Here is a 16,509-nt window from a genome sequence, read left to right as displayed (position 1 = left end):
TAATAAAATATGGCTTGGGGTGTAGCTCAGAGGTAGAATAGCAGTTAGAATAGCCCTGGTTTCCATCCTCAATACCACAAAGTAAAAAAAATCCCATGTTCCAAACTATACTGCTTTTGAAGAACTTGAGGGTAGTGTTAGAAAAATGCAGTTTCAGGACCAAATATCACACAGCATGTTTTAGATCTCTTTGGGTTTTGTTCACACATAAAGCAGGATCTGGCCACCCAATTGCTTTCTGTGTAAAAGCAACCCTGACAAAATATGTGAACCACCTCTATCTATAGGCACAACAAGCTGTGAGTATACACCATCCTTAGGAATCAGCGTGAGAGTCTGTGAAACATTTCCAATGTGTCCCAAAATACAAAATATCATTTTTTTGCTAACAAGTCCTGGGCCCCTTTACTGGTTTTGGCACAGTTTTATACAAGGGCTCTGATATGACTTAGCAAAAAGGGCTGGATTTGGGAAGAGTGGGGATTGAAGTAGGGAGCAAGGGCAGTGTGACCATGTCAGGGTGTCTTTGCTGTGTAAATTGTCATGGGTATTTATCTTCCCAGGGGGGCATGGAAGGAGTCCTGCTGTGTAAAGTTCCTTCTATTTTAGATGGGGACTTTGGGAACTGATAGATCATATATCAGGCAAGTAGCAAGTTGGTAATTATTAGGTCCAGATGGTACCTGTCCTGCAGGTTTGCTTTGGGCATTGATCAAAGAATCAGAACTCATGATGTTTTGCTTGTTTGTTTGTTTGTTTTAAGTCTAAACACTGACGCTCTAAAGCAGATGGCCTCAATGTCAATAGGTCAGCTATCCCCATAGGAAGGCTTGAGTGAAGTAAACCCTGTCCTGAGTCATGTGCTGCCTGGGAAGTCACCGCCAACACCCTCCACCAGCCTCCTGCTCAGGAGCTGCAGCAGCCCCGGAGAACCATGGGAAAATCCCACCTAGCATAAGGAAGCTCATTTATCTCACTTGCACCACTTTCTACCTGGAGAGGCAATTCACTGGGCTTGTGGCTGCCGCCAGCTCTTAGACGGACCATGAATGATTTAAGCATTGAACCTTCACTGTGCATATGTACTCGATAAAGTCATCACTGATATAAATTATTTGGTGTCTTTCCCCCACCACCACCACCACCATGGATGCCAGGCGGGGCTGGGGGACCAAGTTGATGTTGGTACAGATTTTGTCAAATAAATAGATGATGGGGAATTCTTCCTCCAAATTAGAGTTCAGCATCATGGGGCTTTGTCTATCCTTCAGACAACAGAAAGAGCCTTTACAAATGTGTGCATTCTTGCCAAGTTAAACACTCCAAGATTGAGATTCATTCTCCATCCAGTTGCTGAATGAAATGTAACCAAAAAAGAAAAAAAAAAAAAAAAAAAAAACCCTTGCCTGGAGGGTTATTGTCAATATCTCTGAGCAGACAGATCACAAATATCTCTTCTGCAGAGTAAACCTGTCTGCACGTTCAGCAACCGTGTCATGTCTGTACACGTCTGTTGGGTTAATTCAATCATTTATAATGTGGGAGAGCAGAGACAATTACTAACTTCCAGGGGTAGGCAGTCATAGTGTGGCAATTAGTTAAAGACCAAGGCTGCTCTCCTCACCCAACTTCCCACAGACTCTCAGTGATCAAAGACTATTCCCGCATACAAGTGACGCGTATGGATTTTGTTGTTGCTTTTTACATTCTTTTTAAAATTTTTTTTAATTAGAAAAACTTTCTGCTTTGAGAACACCAATCTTGCTGCCCAGAGAAAATTCCTTTGTGTTAATTGCACTGTTTTCTACATTTCTCCCCCCTAGCTGCCTTATTTCTTTTATGTCCAAGGAAATTTCATTTCAAAGCCAGTTGTGAGGAAAATGATATTTGGTAGCGACAGTAGCAAATGGATTCTGTACAGAAAAAAATTGCAGTGCCCCACAAATGTAGGAGAATTTTGATCCAGATTTTCTAAAACATTGAAATAAAGCTTCTTATTCCAGTCTTCCAAATATAAAATTAATAGGATAACTTCGTTGGCAGGAGCTTACAGGAATGAGCTTTGAGCATACAGTTGTGGCCTGTACTAACACGATGCTAGCATCATCCTGGTCACTACTGCTGGTATAGTTCATGTTCCCAACATCTGTGGACTGCATTGATGCCCCACCAGCTCACATCCAGATGTGGAGATCAACTGCAGTGGGGCAGCAAAGCCCCTTGACTTTGGACTTTGATCAGGAAGATAAATCAATGGTGATCGCTAGGGCCTGCATCCAATTAGCAGACACGGAGCAAAAGTCTTTCCAGGTGTCTTGAAATCTCAGAACATAAATATATAATGGCAGAAATGTCACACACCTCCCCCAGCATCTACCCCCAACCCCCAACAAGGAACATATTGAGATCTCTGGGAGGCTTGTCAACAGCTTTCCCTGCAAATTAACCCAGGCCATGACGAATTGGGGCTGGCTCTCTAGGATGCAGGGTGTCGATAGGAGACAGTGTAACAGCTTGTACAGAAAATAAGAGAGAAGCCGAATTGAGGGTCTCCAAGGGGATGCAGAGTACGGTAGAAATCTTCTCCCAAAGCTGCCAGGGATGCCTTTGTGTGTGTGGGTAACAGAAGCGTAGGCTGTCAGTGTGAGCTGCCTGGGTTCACACCTTTGCAGGAGAACCCCAGCGGCTCTCTGCCTCCAACTAACTGCCCCCAGGAAAGGGAAAATAGAAATACTCCTGGTCCATGCAGTTTTGCAAAGAGTGGTTGGGTTAAGCTGTGCTTCTGGCAATTAGCAAGTGTTAATAAACGCTAGCTGTAATCCTGCAGCTGAATCTCTTTCCTTCCTCCCATAATAGAGTCTGGGAGGTTGGAAGTCTGCCAGTCCTAATCACATTCTTGCTTGGATTACTCCAGTTATCCAGTTATCGCTGCCTGGGGTTTAGACAAGGGAAGTCCAGCTGCCGGCACCACAGCCTCTCAGCCACCGTCACCAGCTCAAGGTCTGCCCCCCATTTTGCTGTGTGACTCAACTGCTGAGGTATCGTGAGCCCAACTGACTGTACTCAGCCCACATCATCTTATAGATGCTGGGGACAGAGGAGGGAATAAAAACGCAGTCTTTGGGGCATCCTGATAGAAGGATGAGCAAATCAGGAGAGATTAGATGGTGAAGAAAAAGCTCTCAGTGGAGGTAATATTAAAACCAAAGTTTGCACCAGGGAATCCAGTTAACCTTTAGAGACTGGACCAGTGGTTGGGAGGGGAGTGAAAGAACCTTTCAGAACCCAGGAGAAGCAGCAAGCAGCAGGTGAAGCTGGAGAGAAAATGAGATATCTTAGCCTCTTTGGACTTAATCCTCCAAGTCTAGCTGAGGGAAAGATTTAGATCAATAAACTCAGCGTGGCAATCAGGCCAGGACGATGTTACCAACTTTTTGCTTTCGTTTTCTTTTTTTTTTTTTCCTTCCCCTTTCAAAAACACCCCATTCTCTCCAAGTTCAAGCTCTTGCCAATTGTTTCCGCATATCCTAATCAGACCCCTAACAGCCGAGAAACTCTTGGCTAATTTGGATTTGACTAAAACTTTTGTACCATGACTTTATGTAAAGAGATTCAATTATGGTGCGCAGTGTTTTGTGAGTAACTACCGCCCATAAAAAGTTAATTAATCAGGGCTGTGTCAATTTCCTTGCGCCCTGTCAATTGCTGCAAGGTAATTAATCACTAATCACCCACCAAGCAGCAAGCCGAGGGACAATCCACGAGCCATTTATTGTCTTTCCCCCAAATAAATGGCACACGCAGCCGGGGAGAAACGCTTCCTGCCTTTTTCCCAGTGTCTTTTATCGACACGTTTGCATGTCGGAATAGACCGAGGCAACCGGCAGCTGTAGTTCATTGGAATATGGATATCGAGGAAACAAACGAGCTGAGATTTACAGAACATCGCGTCTCTGTTATGTCAGTTTTGAGATTAAACCAAGCAAATGAACAGTGAAAAAATTACTCTTCCATGTGGAGAATGGTGATTAGACTTGTACATTAATTAGAAATTTTTGTTTTCCTATTCAATGCATTTCAAATGAGGATGTCCTTTATAAAGCACTGTTTGTCCAAAATGTAGATTTATTCACTTCTAAACAGCAGTATTTAATATCAACATGCATTTTTCTATGGAAACAAGAGCCGATCCCGAATGTGCGTTTCAGGGATAAATACATGAGAATCTGAGAACCAGAGATTCCACAAATTAAGTGGCTGTTTGGGTCCTTTTTGTAAATGACAGAAAGGCTGGAACGTTTTTTTCCCCTCTTCCCCTCCCCCGCCTCCCACAACCCCTGAAATGACTAGGTTTCAAAAGATTAAATTGAAAGCTTTTTTTTTTTTCATTTTCATTTTGACCTAGAACGTAATATGCCTCATCATAGCAAATTTTTCATTTAATGCCATTTAAAGGGAGTAACCTAGTCATGTGTAAAGTAAGAATCCAGTTGGACGTACTTTTATTTGCGATTCGTTTGGAAAACAGAAACATTTTTTTTTTTTTTTACCATTTGGAAAAATAATCAGATTCTTGGAGATGACGTGTGTATCATACATTATCCTGGCTCTGAAATCGCTGCTTAGAAGCCACTGCTTCGGTATACCATTTACGAGAGCACTTCTTAATTTATGGTCCAGCACATGGCATGGGGGTTCCCTCATGGGGAATCCTGCGGTTGAAAGCGCATCTGCACCCCCTCACCTCGGCATTGTGTGTAAGTGAATATTTCCTACCATAAATTACCCAGGGGGCAATTCAGCCCCAAATTAGCTTGTACATCTCTCTGTCTTCAAGCCTTCAACCAGTAGGAAAAGTGGCATTAGGAAGCCAAAGGAGAAAAGTGAAGACAAAGACAGCCCCCCCCCCGCCCCCGCCCCTGCATGCGGATGGGATGGCACACCTTTTCCAGGGCATCTGGCAGTCTCCTGCACATTCAGACCAGCGCACAAATGCAGAGAATAATTGCCCATTAAAGCGGTTGTATATTTTTATGGCTTTGATGCAGAATCTGCCCCCCTGTCGGGTTTTGCATCTGCTATTCTTCCGTCTCTCCCAGAGCTCTAAAACTTTAATACGCAGTTTATAACCCTCAAGTATTTTCCACTGGTTTTGTGTTTCTTCTCTCGGGATTTCCAGGCTGGTTGAAACGATCTCATTTGTGTTTATTTGCGAAGGTAAGCACCGTGTTCATAAAAGAGACAGAGGGCGAGGGGTGAGCAAGTCGCTGTAAGTACATTGAATGGAGAGCTAAGTGCAGTGGGAGCTGGGGCTCTGTCTTTGGGGGAGCGGTAGGCGATTGACACTTTGGTAAATGGCCACTTGGCTGGATGATATACCCGCATGTCTTCTGTTTAAAAAGGTGGATTTGTTCCAATACTTGAGGCCTTTACAGAATGCCTCTGGTTGCATCCCCCAAACTTTCATTTCCTGAGCCTTGTGGTAGAGACCTCTTTAGTCTCAAGAATGAGGTGGCTACCCCACTAACCTCCCCCAAATATGCTATAAATGTAGCTGCAGGGTAGAGTGTGTGGGCTGGGGATGTTGATGCAGCAAGGAGATGGTCACGTGACATTTGCTTGGAAGCTCCTGTTCTGTTTTCTTTGAGAGGAATGGGTGTTTTAGCTTGGGAGCTAAATTCAATTTTCATTGCAGTGATACCAGATTTTTCACTTTGATTCATGCTAAATAAAGTGGGGTTTCCCTCTCTTGTCTCCTTTAAGTCAGAGAAGAAGGAATTAGACTATATCCACAAATCAACCCCAGTAGTTTTCATTGTCCCTCATTGGTGGTTTCTTTTTGTGTTTCGTAACCCGAAGTTCAACTAGAAAAAAACAAAACAAAACAAAAAACTAAAAACAAAACCCAAACCAAACTCTGGGATTGGGATTCATAAATGTCTATAACGTGGTAGCTTAATTTTCTCTAACATTGTTCTGTAATTAACAAAGAGGCATTTATAAATATTGGGCAGGGTAAATGGTTTATGACATTCACTTTAATATTGATTTCTTTCCAGCCCAGAAATGGAGAGGACATTGAGAATTTACATTTGGCATTTTACATTGATTTATTAATATTTACTTCCCACTTATGGGCTCTGAACTCCTAAACTGGAGTATGGATAGATGACATGATACCTTTGACTCGACAAAAGGTAAATGTCATCAGGTATGGTGGCACATGCCAATAAATCCAGAACTTGGGACGCTGAGACAGGGGGATCACAGGCTTGAGGCCAGCCTTAACCACTTAGCAAGGCCCTCAGCAACTTAGCCCCTGTTTCAACATAAAATAAATAAATAATAGAAAGGGCTAAGGGAGTAGCTCAGAAGTAGAATGCCCCGGGTTCAATTCTAATGCACCCTCCAAATAAATAAATAAATAAATAAATAAATAAATAGTGTGCCATGCCATAACACAAGCACATAATTGATTTTCTTTCTATATGGTTAAAAGATAAAACCATATTGATCTTTTTAATTCCATATCTGAATCACCTGGCTAGGTTATTGTTTAAAATATACATTTGAGCCATTTTTATATCTATAAGCCCCCACACCCATGAATAAGTAAGAAAAATGTCTGTTCTATCTATCCTATGTGGAGTCTATACAGGTTGATAAACAGGTGTGGGTTTGGGGGTGGTTTGGTTTTGCTTTTGAAATTGTCCACTTGTCTCAGTGGTAGGGACAGAGTCATGCTGCCAGAAAGCAGCCATTTGGAGACAATGCTCTAATAAAAGAGGAGAGAAATGCAAAAGGTGCCCTACAGATCAGATAAGTTTGGAATCGGGCAGATTGCTATTTTCTGGGTTTCTTGTTGGACACAATCGCCGTGTTCCTGGCGTGTTGATGTTGGAGGTGGGAGGTCTAGAAGGAGGGATGTGGCTGAGGGGCTTTCCATAGGTTCCACTTGTTGGAGGCTTCCTCCCCAAGACAAGGAGCACTTTCAAATCCTGCAGTAAGAGAAAACTTGATGAATAGCAGTGCCTCATGTGTGCCCGGGAAGTCTGTCCTCCCATCAGAAGTGCGCATGTTCTGTGTCTAGTTGCATTCTCTGGACCAACACAGCACCTCTACAGAGAGAAGTAGATATGACCTTTCTAGGGGTCTGAAAGAGGTAAAGCTGTGTTGCTGGTGTGCTGTGTAGCTTCAGATCCTGCACAGGCCACTGTGTACACAGGACAGTGTTAGGGAAGGGGAGGGTCCTACCACCCCCAAGGAAAGAGGCGGACATTGGTTAACCACTGGCAGATCAGCCAGGCACCAGGTTAGGTATCTGCTACCTGCTCAGTGCCAGAAAGACACTCCTCAGAATCAAAGAGCAGAGTAGATGGAGAGCTCCGCCTACATGGACCCCTTCTTCCTTTCTGTGATTAAAGCTGCTTGAATTTTACATATACTGAGGGGGATCAGGGTAGTTGAAAAAAGATGGAAAGGGGAGATGAAAAGGAAGAAAGGAAGGAGGAAGGAAGGGAAGAAGGAAGAGGGGAAAGGAGAAGGGAGAGAGAGGGAGGAAAGAGAATGACAGGAAGGGAAGAGAGGGGAAGGAAAGTACAAAGAAAAAGAGGCAGAGGGAAATAGTGGAAGGAGGGGAAAAAGGGGGAGAGAGGAAGAAAGGAAAAGCCAGAATAAGAAGAAAGGAAGGGAAATAAAAGCAAGAGGAAGAATGCTCCTTGACCATGATGACTAAAGAGAGACTAGGTAGATGACAAAGGGACCCCTTGTCCCTTGCTCTAGACTGAAAACAAGAGCCACAGAGCTAGAAGGGCGCCTTCCCCAGGACCCACATGCTCCGTGCTTGCTCTAGAAAGCACAGTGTCCTCTCTCACCCATGGAGGCTTGGCTTCCCTGAAAGGTGACAGTCCATCCAGGAGGTGCTTTGGGGTCCTTCCTGTGTATTTTTTTTTCTTTCCTTTCCTTTTTTTCTTTTTAATTCAGCTGGAAGGATTCCAAAGAGCCTGGTATCAGGACCTGTAAATACCTCATCCTGCAGGAGAAAGACATTTTCTCCCTGAAACAAAGAAGGCACCAAAAGCAATTCCTGGCCCTCTACGCCTGGCAGTACGTGCACCCCTTGCCCAATGGCCGAGCTCCTGTTTCATGTTATATCTCAACATCTAAATCCTCCAAGAATTATTGTAAAAGCTGCTTGTCGCTGAGAGGGATCTTGTCTGGCTCCCGCAGCTCCGTAGCCCGTGATAATGAATGGGTCAGCATAATTACCGTGTCTCCTCACAGAGGCAACCAGCTGCTCGGACAGATTGGACATACTTCCTTTCCTTTTTTTTCAAAAATCCAGGGTGTTCCTATGAAAACTTAATATTGGAACTGTGGGAAGATAGATCTGGAGTCCAAGCCATCCCCACTCATTTTTTCCCCCAGTCCTAAAGCAAGCATCTTGTATCTTAATACCGCTGGGCCTTGGTGATATTAGAACGCAGGCTCCCCGCCATTAAGACTCGCACCTCTCGCCAATTTCAAGCGTGCCAGTTGAAACGTGATCCAGGAAGTTCAGGTGCTGGGGGTTGGCAAGAGAGTTAACTAAAATGCGGGGAATTGTCTCTAACCACACTCATAAAAAATGTTAAAAATAGCCTTGATGTTCTTCTGAGCTACAAACAGAAGGGTGGAGTCATTCTAGCTTGGTTCGGTGATCTCAGCATTTACGAACATCGCAGCAGAGAGAAGTGCTAGAATCTATAAAGATGTGGTAGAATCTGTCCACTGTTCGGGACCATGCACTGCCTTCCAGAGAATACAGCCAGGGGGGCTTTACTTCACGTCCAGGGTTTTATTCAAGCCCGGAGGTGGTGTGCAGTTGAGCATGGCTTCTATGGGAAACTTCACCCACTCTTCCTTTCCACCTCTGGCCATCCTTCCGCCAGACTCTGTCTGTGGATGTGGGAAGGCTTTCTTAGGTCTCCATGGTTACCACATGACCACAGTCAACCTGATAGGTAACAGCTGGTGAATCCCAGGACTCTGCGGAATGTGTTGTCTTTTCCATCCAACATCCTTGTTTGTTTATTTGTTTGTTTTGTTTCTTCCTTCCCCAAGTCACACCTGGGTCCAGGCATGAGCCTGTATAGGAAGAGGTGGGACTGAATGCTTTAACTTCTCAAGGAGAGGGTGGGGAGGGGCCAAGCCCCTCTTGGCAGTTCGGGAACAAAGAGAGCATGACATTAGCAAGATGTGAACTCTTAACACTACCAGAGAGGACAGGGAGTTCTGCAGAAGCCTGGGAAAGGAAAAGGGTGTGTTGGGGGAATTGAGTTACAGAACTTCCTTCGTGAGAAGCCTTTCTGAACTTTTATGTTGGCTTTCCTGGGACAGCAGCTGCCCAAATGCATTTTCTCAGTAAAGCAGCCCCAGCAAAAGCTACGATTTGAAAAACACTGACCAGTAGGCTGGGGCAGGCTGTGGACCAGGGAGTCCGGAGGGGTTTGAAGCAGAGCCGGCTCCAAAAGGCTGCCTGAGACCTGCCTGATGAGTTCAGATGCCCATGAAGAGAGAGGAAGGGCGCCCCAGGTAGAGGCCACCAAGGAGGTGTCAAGTGTCAAGGAATTGTCTGGCAGAAGAAAGATCTCAAAGTCCTTGCCTCTTCCCCCTGTCTCAGAACTTTTCCCCAGGGAAGAAAATCCTACCTTTTTCTTCAGAGTTGAGTTCCTAGATTTCTGTATGTATAATCATGGGGCGAGGGGAGGAGTTGTAGGGCTGTGTTTGCTTTTAAAAGCTGAATAGGAGGCTAGGGAGCTTGTGAACTGCTGGTCACCACCTCTTGGGTGTGGCAAGAGTGGTCTGTGCACCAGAGATACATGCAAGCATCTGTAGCAGTACTTGAATTAAAAGTTTTTGACAAGTCACATGTGGGCATAAAAAAGGATGGAAATGAAATAATAAATAAAATGGGAAACGGGATAGTATAATCCCAGTATTTGGGAGGCTGAGACAGGAAGATGAGCGGGTTTGAGAACAGCCCCAGCAAGTAGTGAGAATCTCATCAACCTAGTGAGACCCTATTTCAAAATAAAGTAAAATAGGGTTGGAGGTATAGGTTGGAGGTAGAATACCCTGGGTTCCCACACACATACACACACACACAAAAGGAAGAAGAAAGGCTATGAATATAAACTTTTCCTCGGGCAGGTGGGTCCCAGAGATAAGTACTAGGATGTCTGAATATGTGTGTATATTTCCATACAAATGTGAATGGATATGCATATGCACAGTTATACAAATAGCTGTATTGATATGCATATATTCATACAAACAGCTACATGTGCATTCACATGCATATCCAGATATGTAAACTAGGCACTCAGAAATACATATATAAATACACGTATGCATACGCAACATAAAAGTGTGTGTATACACACATACATATAGTGGTCGATAAGATATGGCAAAACATCTTGCAATCTGCCATTTTTAAAAAAAAAAAAACCAAGTTCAGATATTGAGTTTTTCTCCCGTTTTTAAGAATACTTTTAGAGTGTCAATCATTTACCATAGTCTCCTGGCCAGAGGGACCACTGCCCTATATCATCCAAACTGGACAGAACGGATCGGTCCTAACTCCCGTAGAAGGAAGTGTTGGGTGTCCTGTCTTGGCCCTGCATGGACCAAGGTCCTGGGAGATGGTGGTCTCTCCTGAGAGGCAGGGGTACCTCTCACGGCCTTCTTCTGCTCTCTCCTCTGCCCGCAGTGCCCGGCTTTCCGTATCCAGCTGCCACCGCCGCGGCCGCCTACCGAGGGGCGCACCTGCGAGGCCGCGGCCGCACCGTGTACAACACCTTCAGGGCCGCGGCGCCCCCGCCTCCGATCCCAGCCTATGGCGGGTAAGTTCGGCAGCCTCCCGCGGGCCAGCCTCCCTGCACAGCCCCTCCCAGAGGCACGAGTGTTTGTGAGTGCATGATGGTTGGACTGCCCACCAGAACCGCCCCAGCATGCAGCCCGGCGCGCGCCTGCAGCAGAGCACCTTGCGTAGAGTATTGAAAAATGAGTGTAATTTGTCCTGTCATGGTTGGTGCCTTTAAGCGTTCTACATGTCACATGCCGTTATGTAAATTTTCTGAGACTGAATGCTGGAGAACAGAGAAATGGTTACAGCCAAAGCCGAATCTCTGATGATTGCAAACATATGGTTATTAAGGAGGTTGGACCACGTTTACCCCTTGAATTCAAAGGGATGTGAGGTTGCTCGTACATAAAATTCACTGGGGTGGGCTTGCTTCCTTCCCCGCAGACATCTTGCTCTTCCAAGGTTTATGAACCTTTGCCTGAGAAAATTAGGTGTGGAGTCAAATGCAAAAACCATTCGGGAGTTCAGTGAAATCGGAATCATTATGCCTTTGAGTTGCATTTTTGAAAGTGGCCTGGGTCTTCCTTTCTCCTCTGGAGGGAGGAGGGGAGGAAATGCAGATGGTTTGTTTCCTGTTTCCTCTCTGGTCCTTTTATGCATGGGCTTTGAAATGGCCAAAAGAAAACCAAGGAATGGTGGTGAATGCTGGGGGTGATATCGACCTAGTGAAGGACCATCCTGAAATGCTACCTTCTCCACCCTTCTGCTAGGGATCCTGGGTAGAAAGGCACTGTACCCCTGGATGCAGGAGGGAGGGATCCCTCTGAGGTAGTAACCCTTACAAGGGGACATTTGCAAGGTACAGAGACATTTTGTGGTTGCTTTACAAGAATGGAGAGGGGGCGGTGGCCTCTAGGAAGTGGGGCCCAGGGCTACTGCTAGACATCCTATAATCCATAGGACAGCCTCTCCTCCACAAAGAGTCACCAGACTCAAAATATCACCTGAGCTGTAGTTGAGAAACGGCGCCATACAGAAAACACCCAAGGGAGTCTGGCATCAGGCTGCCCTGGCCACGGACTGGTTTTCTGGTAGAACGACTCTGGCTGGCCTTCAGGACTGTGCGAAACGAGTTAAGTGCATTTTCTTAAAAGCTTTTGTTGCTTATAAATCTTTTAGAAAATCTAAATTAGTCTAGATCATCTCTCTATTATACTGATGACAAAGGGAAATGCTCTTGTTTTCATTATTTATTCAGATCTCACCCATTACAAAGTAGAGTATGTGAAGTGTTTTAAAAACAAAGACAAGGAAAGAAGGTTGAGGAGCTACAAAAAAGAAACCAGATGAAACTATGGAGAAAGAGGAAAGAAAGACAAAGGGACCGGACAGTATCCATCAGGTTTCTTGTAGAAGTTATGAGGATTGAGCCGGATCTGAGTTTCCCAGTGGACAGAACATAGAAAAAAGAGAGTGGGTAATAAGAAACCAAGATCAAGGTGGCCTTATGTCCTCTCATCCCCAGAAATGCATATGCATGTCCTAAGCCTTAGCTACTTGACCATGTGATATGAAGAGTCAATGATTGTATTATCTCTGTCTTAGCCCTGCAGTATCTAGCCCATTTGATAGGTGCAGAAAGTCAGAATCAATGGTCCTTTATTCCCAAGGTCACAAAATGAGTTATGAGGGGGGAAAAAGAAACTAAGTTATCCCCTGGGCTCATCTAATTGCTAAGGCAAGCTTTATAAGTCATAAATGCAAAATTTCAAGTTTATACCATATCATTTCATCTGAAAATCATTTCTTTATATCACTACTTAGTAACTATAATACACACACACACACACACACACACACACACACACACACACTCATACAGACAGCAACTCATGACTGTATTGAACAGAACAAATAATAAAGTAAAATTGTGGCTCATCCTCACATGAACAATTTATAAAAATCTCAATATAACACGCCTGTTGTAACATTGAAATTTACTAACTTTATAAAGAGTGTACTTTGCTGGGAATAACCATGCATAACTAATTAATGCAACATTCGCTAGGGAGAGACAGGCATTTCCAGTGGTTCATGATGTGTTTGCAGCTATGTCAGATGAGTTGCAATTTTAATATTCCAGTGATGGTTCTAATCATTTTGGTTATAATGCTGAGCTGTGCCTCTTTACTGACAGCTCGAATGGCTAGGATTCTGAAACCATACAGAGACAGTTCAGTTGTTTAAGGATTATTTAGATTGTAACTAAGATTTCAACTAGTGAACCATCTTGGAGAGCTGAATGGATAAAGTTTGCTATCTTTTTTGCATTTTATCCTGGACTCAGTTTTGATAGAGAAGCAACAATGTCCAGCCTTTATTCCCAGGTCTTATATTTTTTGGAAACTGCCCATTGAGTAGGTAATAGCCATGAAGAGGAGCTTGCGAGCTGATGGTCTGTGGGTCCAGGTGGAAGATAGTTGCAATACAAAAGGCCCACCTAACTCAATATGACATCTTAGAAGAAAACAGTCAAACTCAAACTCTTTCCCAGAGGGACCCCATGAAATGGGCCTCAACAAGTTCCTGTTCTTAATTATCCAGGAGATATGCATCAAGTTCTTACATACAATGTGCATTGCCTGGGCACCCAGGTACGCTTTGACGAGACATCTTTAGAGAAATCTTTCTTTCATTCCTTTCTTTCTTTTTATCTTTCCTTCCTTCCTTCTCCTTTCTTCTTTCCTTTCTTCTTTTTTCTCTTTCTTTCCATCCTTCCTTCCCCATCTCTTTCCTTCCTTTCTTCCTTTCTTTTTTATTTCCTTCTTTTTTCTCTCTTTTCTTCTTTCTTTCTTCCACTCCCTTCCTTCCTTCCTTTTTTCCTTCCTTCCTAAGCTTAAGCATCCAGCAGCAGCTACAGGATTTTGGTCTTTCTTCTGGATATCTTCAAGTAAGATGCTCTGTGACTCTTCAGGTGGCTAATTTCAGCACTTCTTCATACAGCTTCTAGAGTTACCTTGAGCCAGATTGTGAAGAGGTTTTGAGTTATTTTGTGTATGAGATAGATCTGGTAGTATCCCAAGAGGAAACTTTTTAAAATTAGCCAAAACAAGAATGAAACCCACAAACAGGTCCTTTAAGAATGTTTACGGATTAGGTCCTAAGGAAACCTCGAAACCCAGTCTGTAGGATTGTGTAAGTGTGTCTTTCTGCTAAGGCAGCCAGACATTCGGATTATCTTTTCTAAGAGTCTCATTCTCACACTCTGTTCTCTGATGCTTAGAGACTTTTTCATTTAATATAAACAGTAAAAACTAAAGTTTCCACTACCCATTCTCAATGTATATTCAAAATTCTTCCTAGCTTATTTTTGGGGTGTTGAGTTTTTTTTTTTTTTTTTTGGCATGATACCTCACTTAGATTCTTAGCCAGTCTTAAAAAAATGACCATAATGTCTCTAAATTGAACAAATTTATAGAAAAATACCACCAACCAGTAGTTACTAAATTTTTAAGGGAGAGGAGTGGATTTCACTCCTCTTGGATAATCTGATTGCAAAGATGTATTTTCCCTAGGAAAATGTTTGTGTACAAATATATACATACTTAATTCCATATTAAAACCAGTGAATTCACGGATTCACCTGATAGGTACTCACAAAAGCTATATTTGAACATTCAAAAATTTAATTTATTTTTCTGTTAGAAGGGGCAGCAGGGTAGAGAAGTTTTAAATAGGCTTTCCTGCAAAATATATATTTGTTGTTGGTACAGATTATATTACACAAACAGGTTGTATAGTTTGAGGCATCCTAGACCTTCACTCTTTCCTTTCTCTATTTTTTAGGTCAATTAATTTGCAATAGTACAATCATTTCCATCTCGCATTCTTCCCAATATTTAACTGCTGCTATTACTTTTCTAAGAAAATGAGATGTGAATTTGCATTATGTTCTTGCAGAAGTGTATTGCAGCCTGGGAGTGATTGACAAGCAATACAATTACCTTTGCATGACTAGACAGACCATCTCTGCATTAAAATAGGACCACACCTGTCTGGTGCATGACAGCGACTCCTTTCTCTTCTTCTCTTGTGTCTGATCTGTGGTTTATCTTTATCTGTATCTTAGACGTAGACCCCTATTCTTCTTTCCCTATCTATCTGCTATTTCAAGTGCACTTGTTTGATGAAGCTTTACAAAAACATTTTGATACATACTTGGATACTACCGTGAGATTTTTGTGTTAGAGCTTTCCCAGATCTAGCGATTCCTTTAGCAAGGGAACTAGGAAGCTGGCCTTGAGTGTTAGCTCTGATATAAAGTTAAATTCCACTTGAGGGTGGTGTTCTACAGAACTGTGTAACTTGTAGGCCTTGGACCAACAGAGTCAATATCACCTGCTACTCATTAAAAGTGTGAGTTCTGAGATCCCCCCTCCCCAGCCAGATCCATTGAATCAGAACCTCTGTGTTGGGCGCAGGGCCCAGCCATCTGTATTTCAGTAAGTCCTCCAGGTGATTCTGGTGCAAGTTCAAGTCTGACCACCACTGCCTGCCATAGAGTTAAGACTTTGGGCTGCAGAGTCAGACCGCCTGGGCCAGTTTCCCAGCTCTGTCAGCACTGACTCTCTTTGTGTCTGTTCTTCCTATCTACAGAGGTGCCGATGGTATCGCTCATGGCCTGGGGTATCAGGATAACATGATGAGATGCTGAACACAGTGCAGAGACCAGGGACTGTCCCTTTGCAATTGCTTAGTTGTGGGAGCAGTGACCCCTGTGCCGTGACCAGTTACTCAAGAGAGAAACACACAGCATTTGTATAAGCGGCTACATCTTCCTCTGTCAATGAGGGTGATCATATTGGCTCTTCATTTTCCAGGTTTATCCTGGAGTAGGAATATTGTCTTCTCCTTTGCTTTTCTCCAACGTGTGCATGTATTGGACTTGCACAAACAATCCCTTTGCTTGGTGGTTTATAATGGCAGCTAGCTAGAATTCTTGGCTTCCTTGCTCCATGAAGCTGGCACATTCTGGTGGACTTTGGAAGACCCAAAAGCTAGAAATTATGCCCTTCTTCCTGACCCTCCAAGGAGCCAAGCACCATCCAGCTGCTGGGTCTTGCAAAAGCTGCTCCTTTGGGTAAGCTTGTGCTTCCTCCTCTTATTTCCAGCGAAGACTGGAAACTTCTGTGTCTCTCGGCCTTTCTTCTCTGGTTACTGACCCTGTCTCCTCCCACTACCCGTGCAGCATGCCGCGGTTGCTCTCTTCTGCAGCAAATACCACAGCTGCAAGCTTACATTCATGTGCATGGCTTTGTGACTCTGAGCCCCACTTTCTGTAAGCTCTGTGGGGGCAAGCTTAGTGTGAAGGAACATGGGCTCATTCTCTGTACCTTGGGCCATAGCGAGCCTTTCAGTTGCAGAGAGACCCATTTGTTTGAGTTTATTTGAGCTGTGAGGAAGGTAGAGCACAGTTTCTCTTTGGTTCAATGTCTCAGAAATCTCAGATGTCAGAGTTCCACACACACACATAATTTTCCCTGGCTCAATGTGGAGAGCAACGCATGCCAAGAAGATTTTCCTACCAGGCAAATGCTCCCCAGAGGGAAACATCAGAGAGTGTTCCTCCTTACTTCTGGGTGTTGTGGGTACAAATAGGT

The 16,509-nt window shown here is 43.8% G+C and overlaps 1 protein-coding gene across 20 annotated transcripts in view; it reads left to right on the top strand.

The window, feature by feature from the left end:
• The window catches only part of RBFOX1 (RNA binding fox-1 homolog 1), a gene marked incomplete at both ends in the record, with an annotated part of 617,808 nt that overhangs the window by 553,650 nt on the left and 47,649 nt on the right, over window positions 1–16,509 (top strand). For all 20 annotated transcript variants that reach the window (XM_080704730.1, XM_080704728.1, XM_080704724.1 and 17 more), the window contains one exon: window positions 10,754–10,886. In XM_080704730.1, coding sequence (XP_080560856.1) covers window positions 10,754–10,886 — 133 coding nt within the window. The remainder of the gene's footprint in view (window positions 1–10,753; window positions 10,887–16,509) is intronic.

This window comes from Muscardinus avellanarius (assembly GCF_963383645.1).
Source record: "Muscardinus avellanarius genome assembly, chromosome: 10".
Classification (NCBI taxonomy): Eukaryota; Metazoa; Chordata; class Mammalia; order Rodentia; family Gliridae; genus Muscardinus; species Muscardinus avellanarius.
Note: the sequence above shows the minus strand (reverse complement) of the source record. Positions and strands in the feature narration are given on the sequence as shown.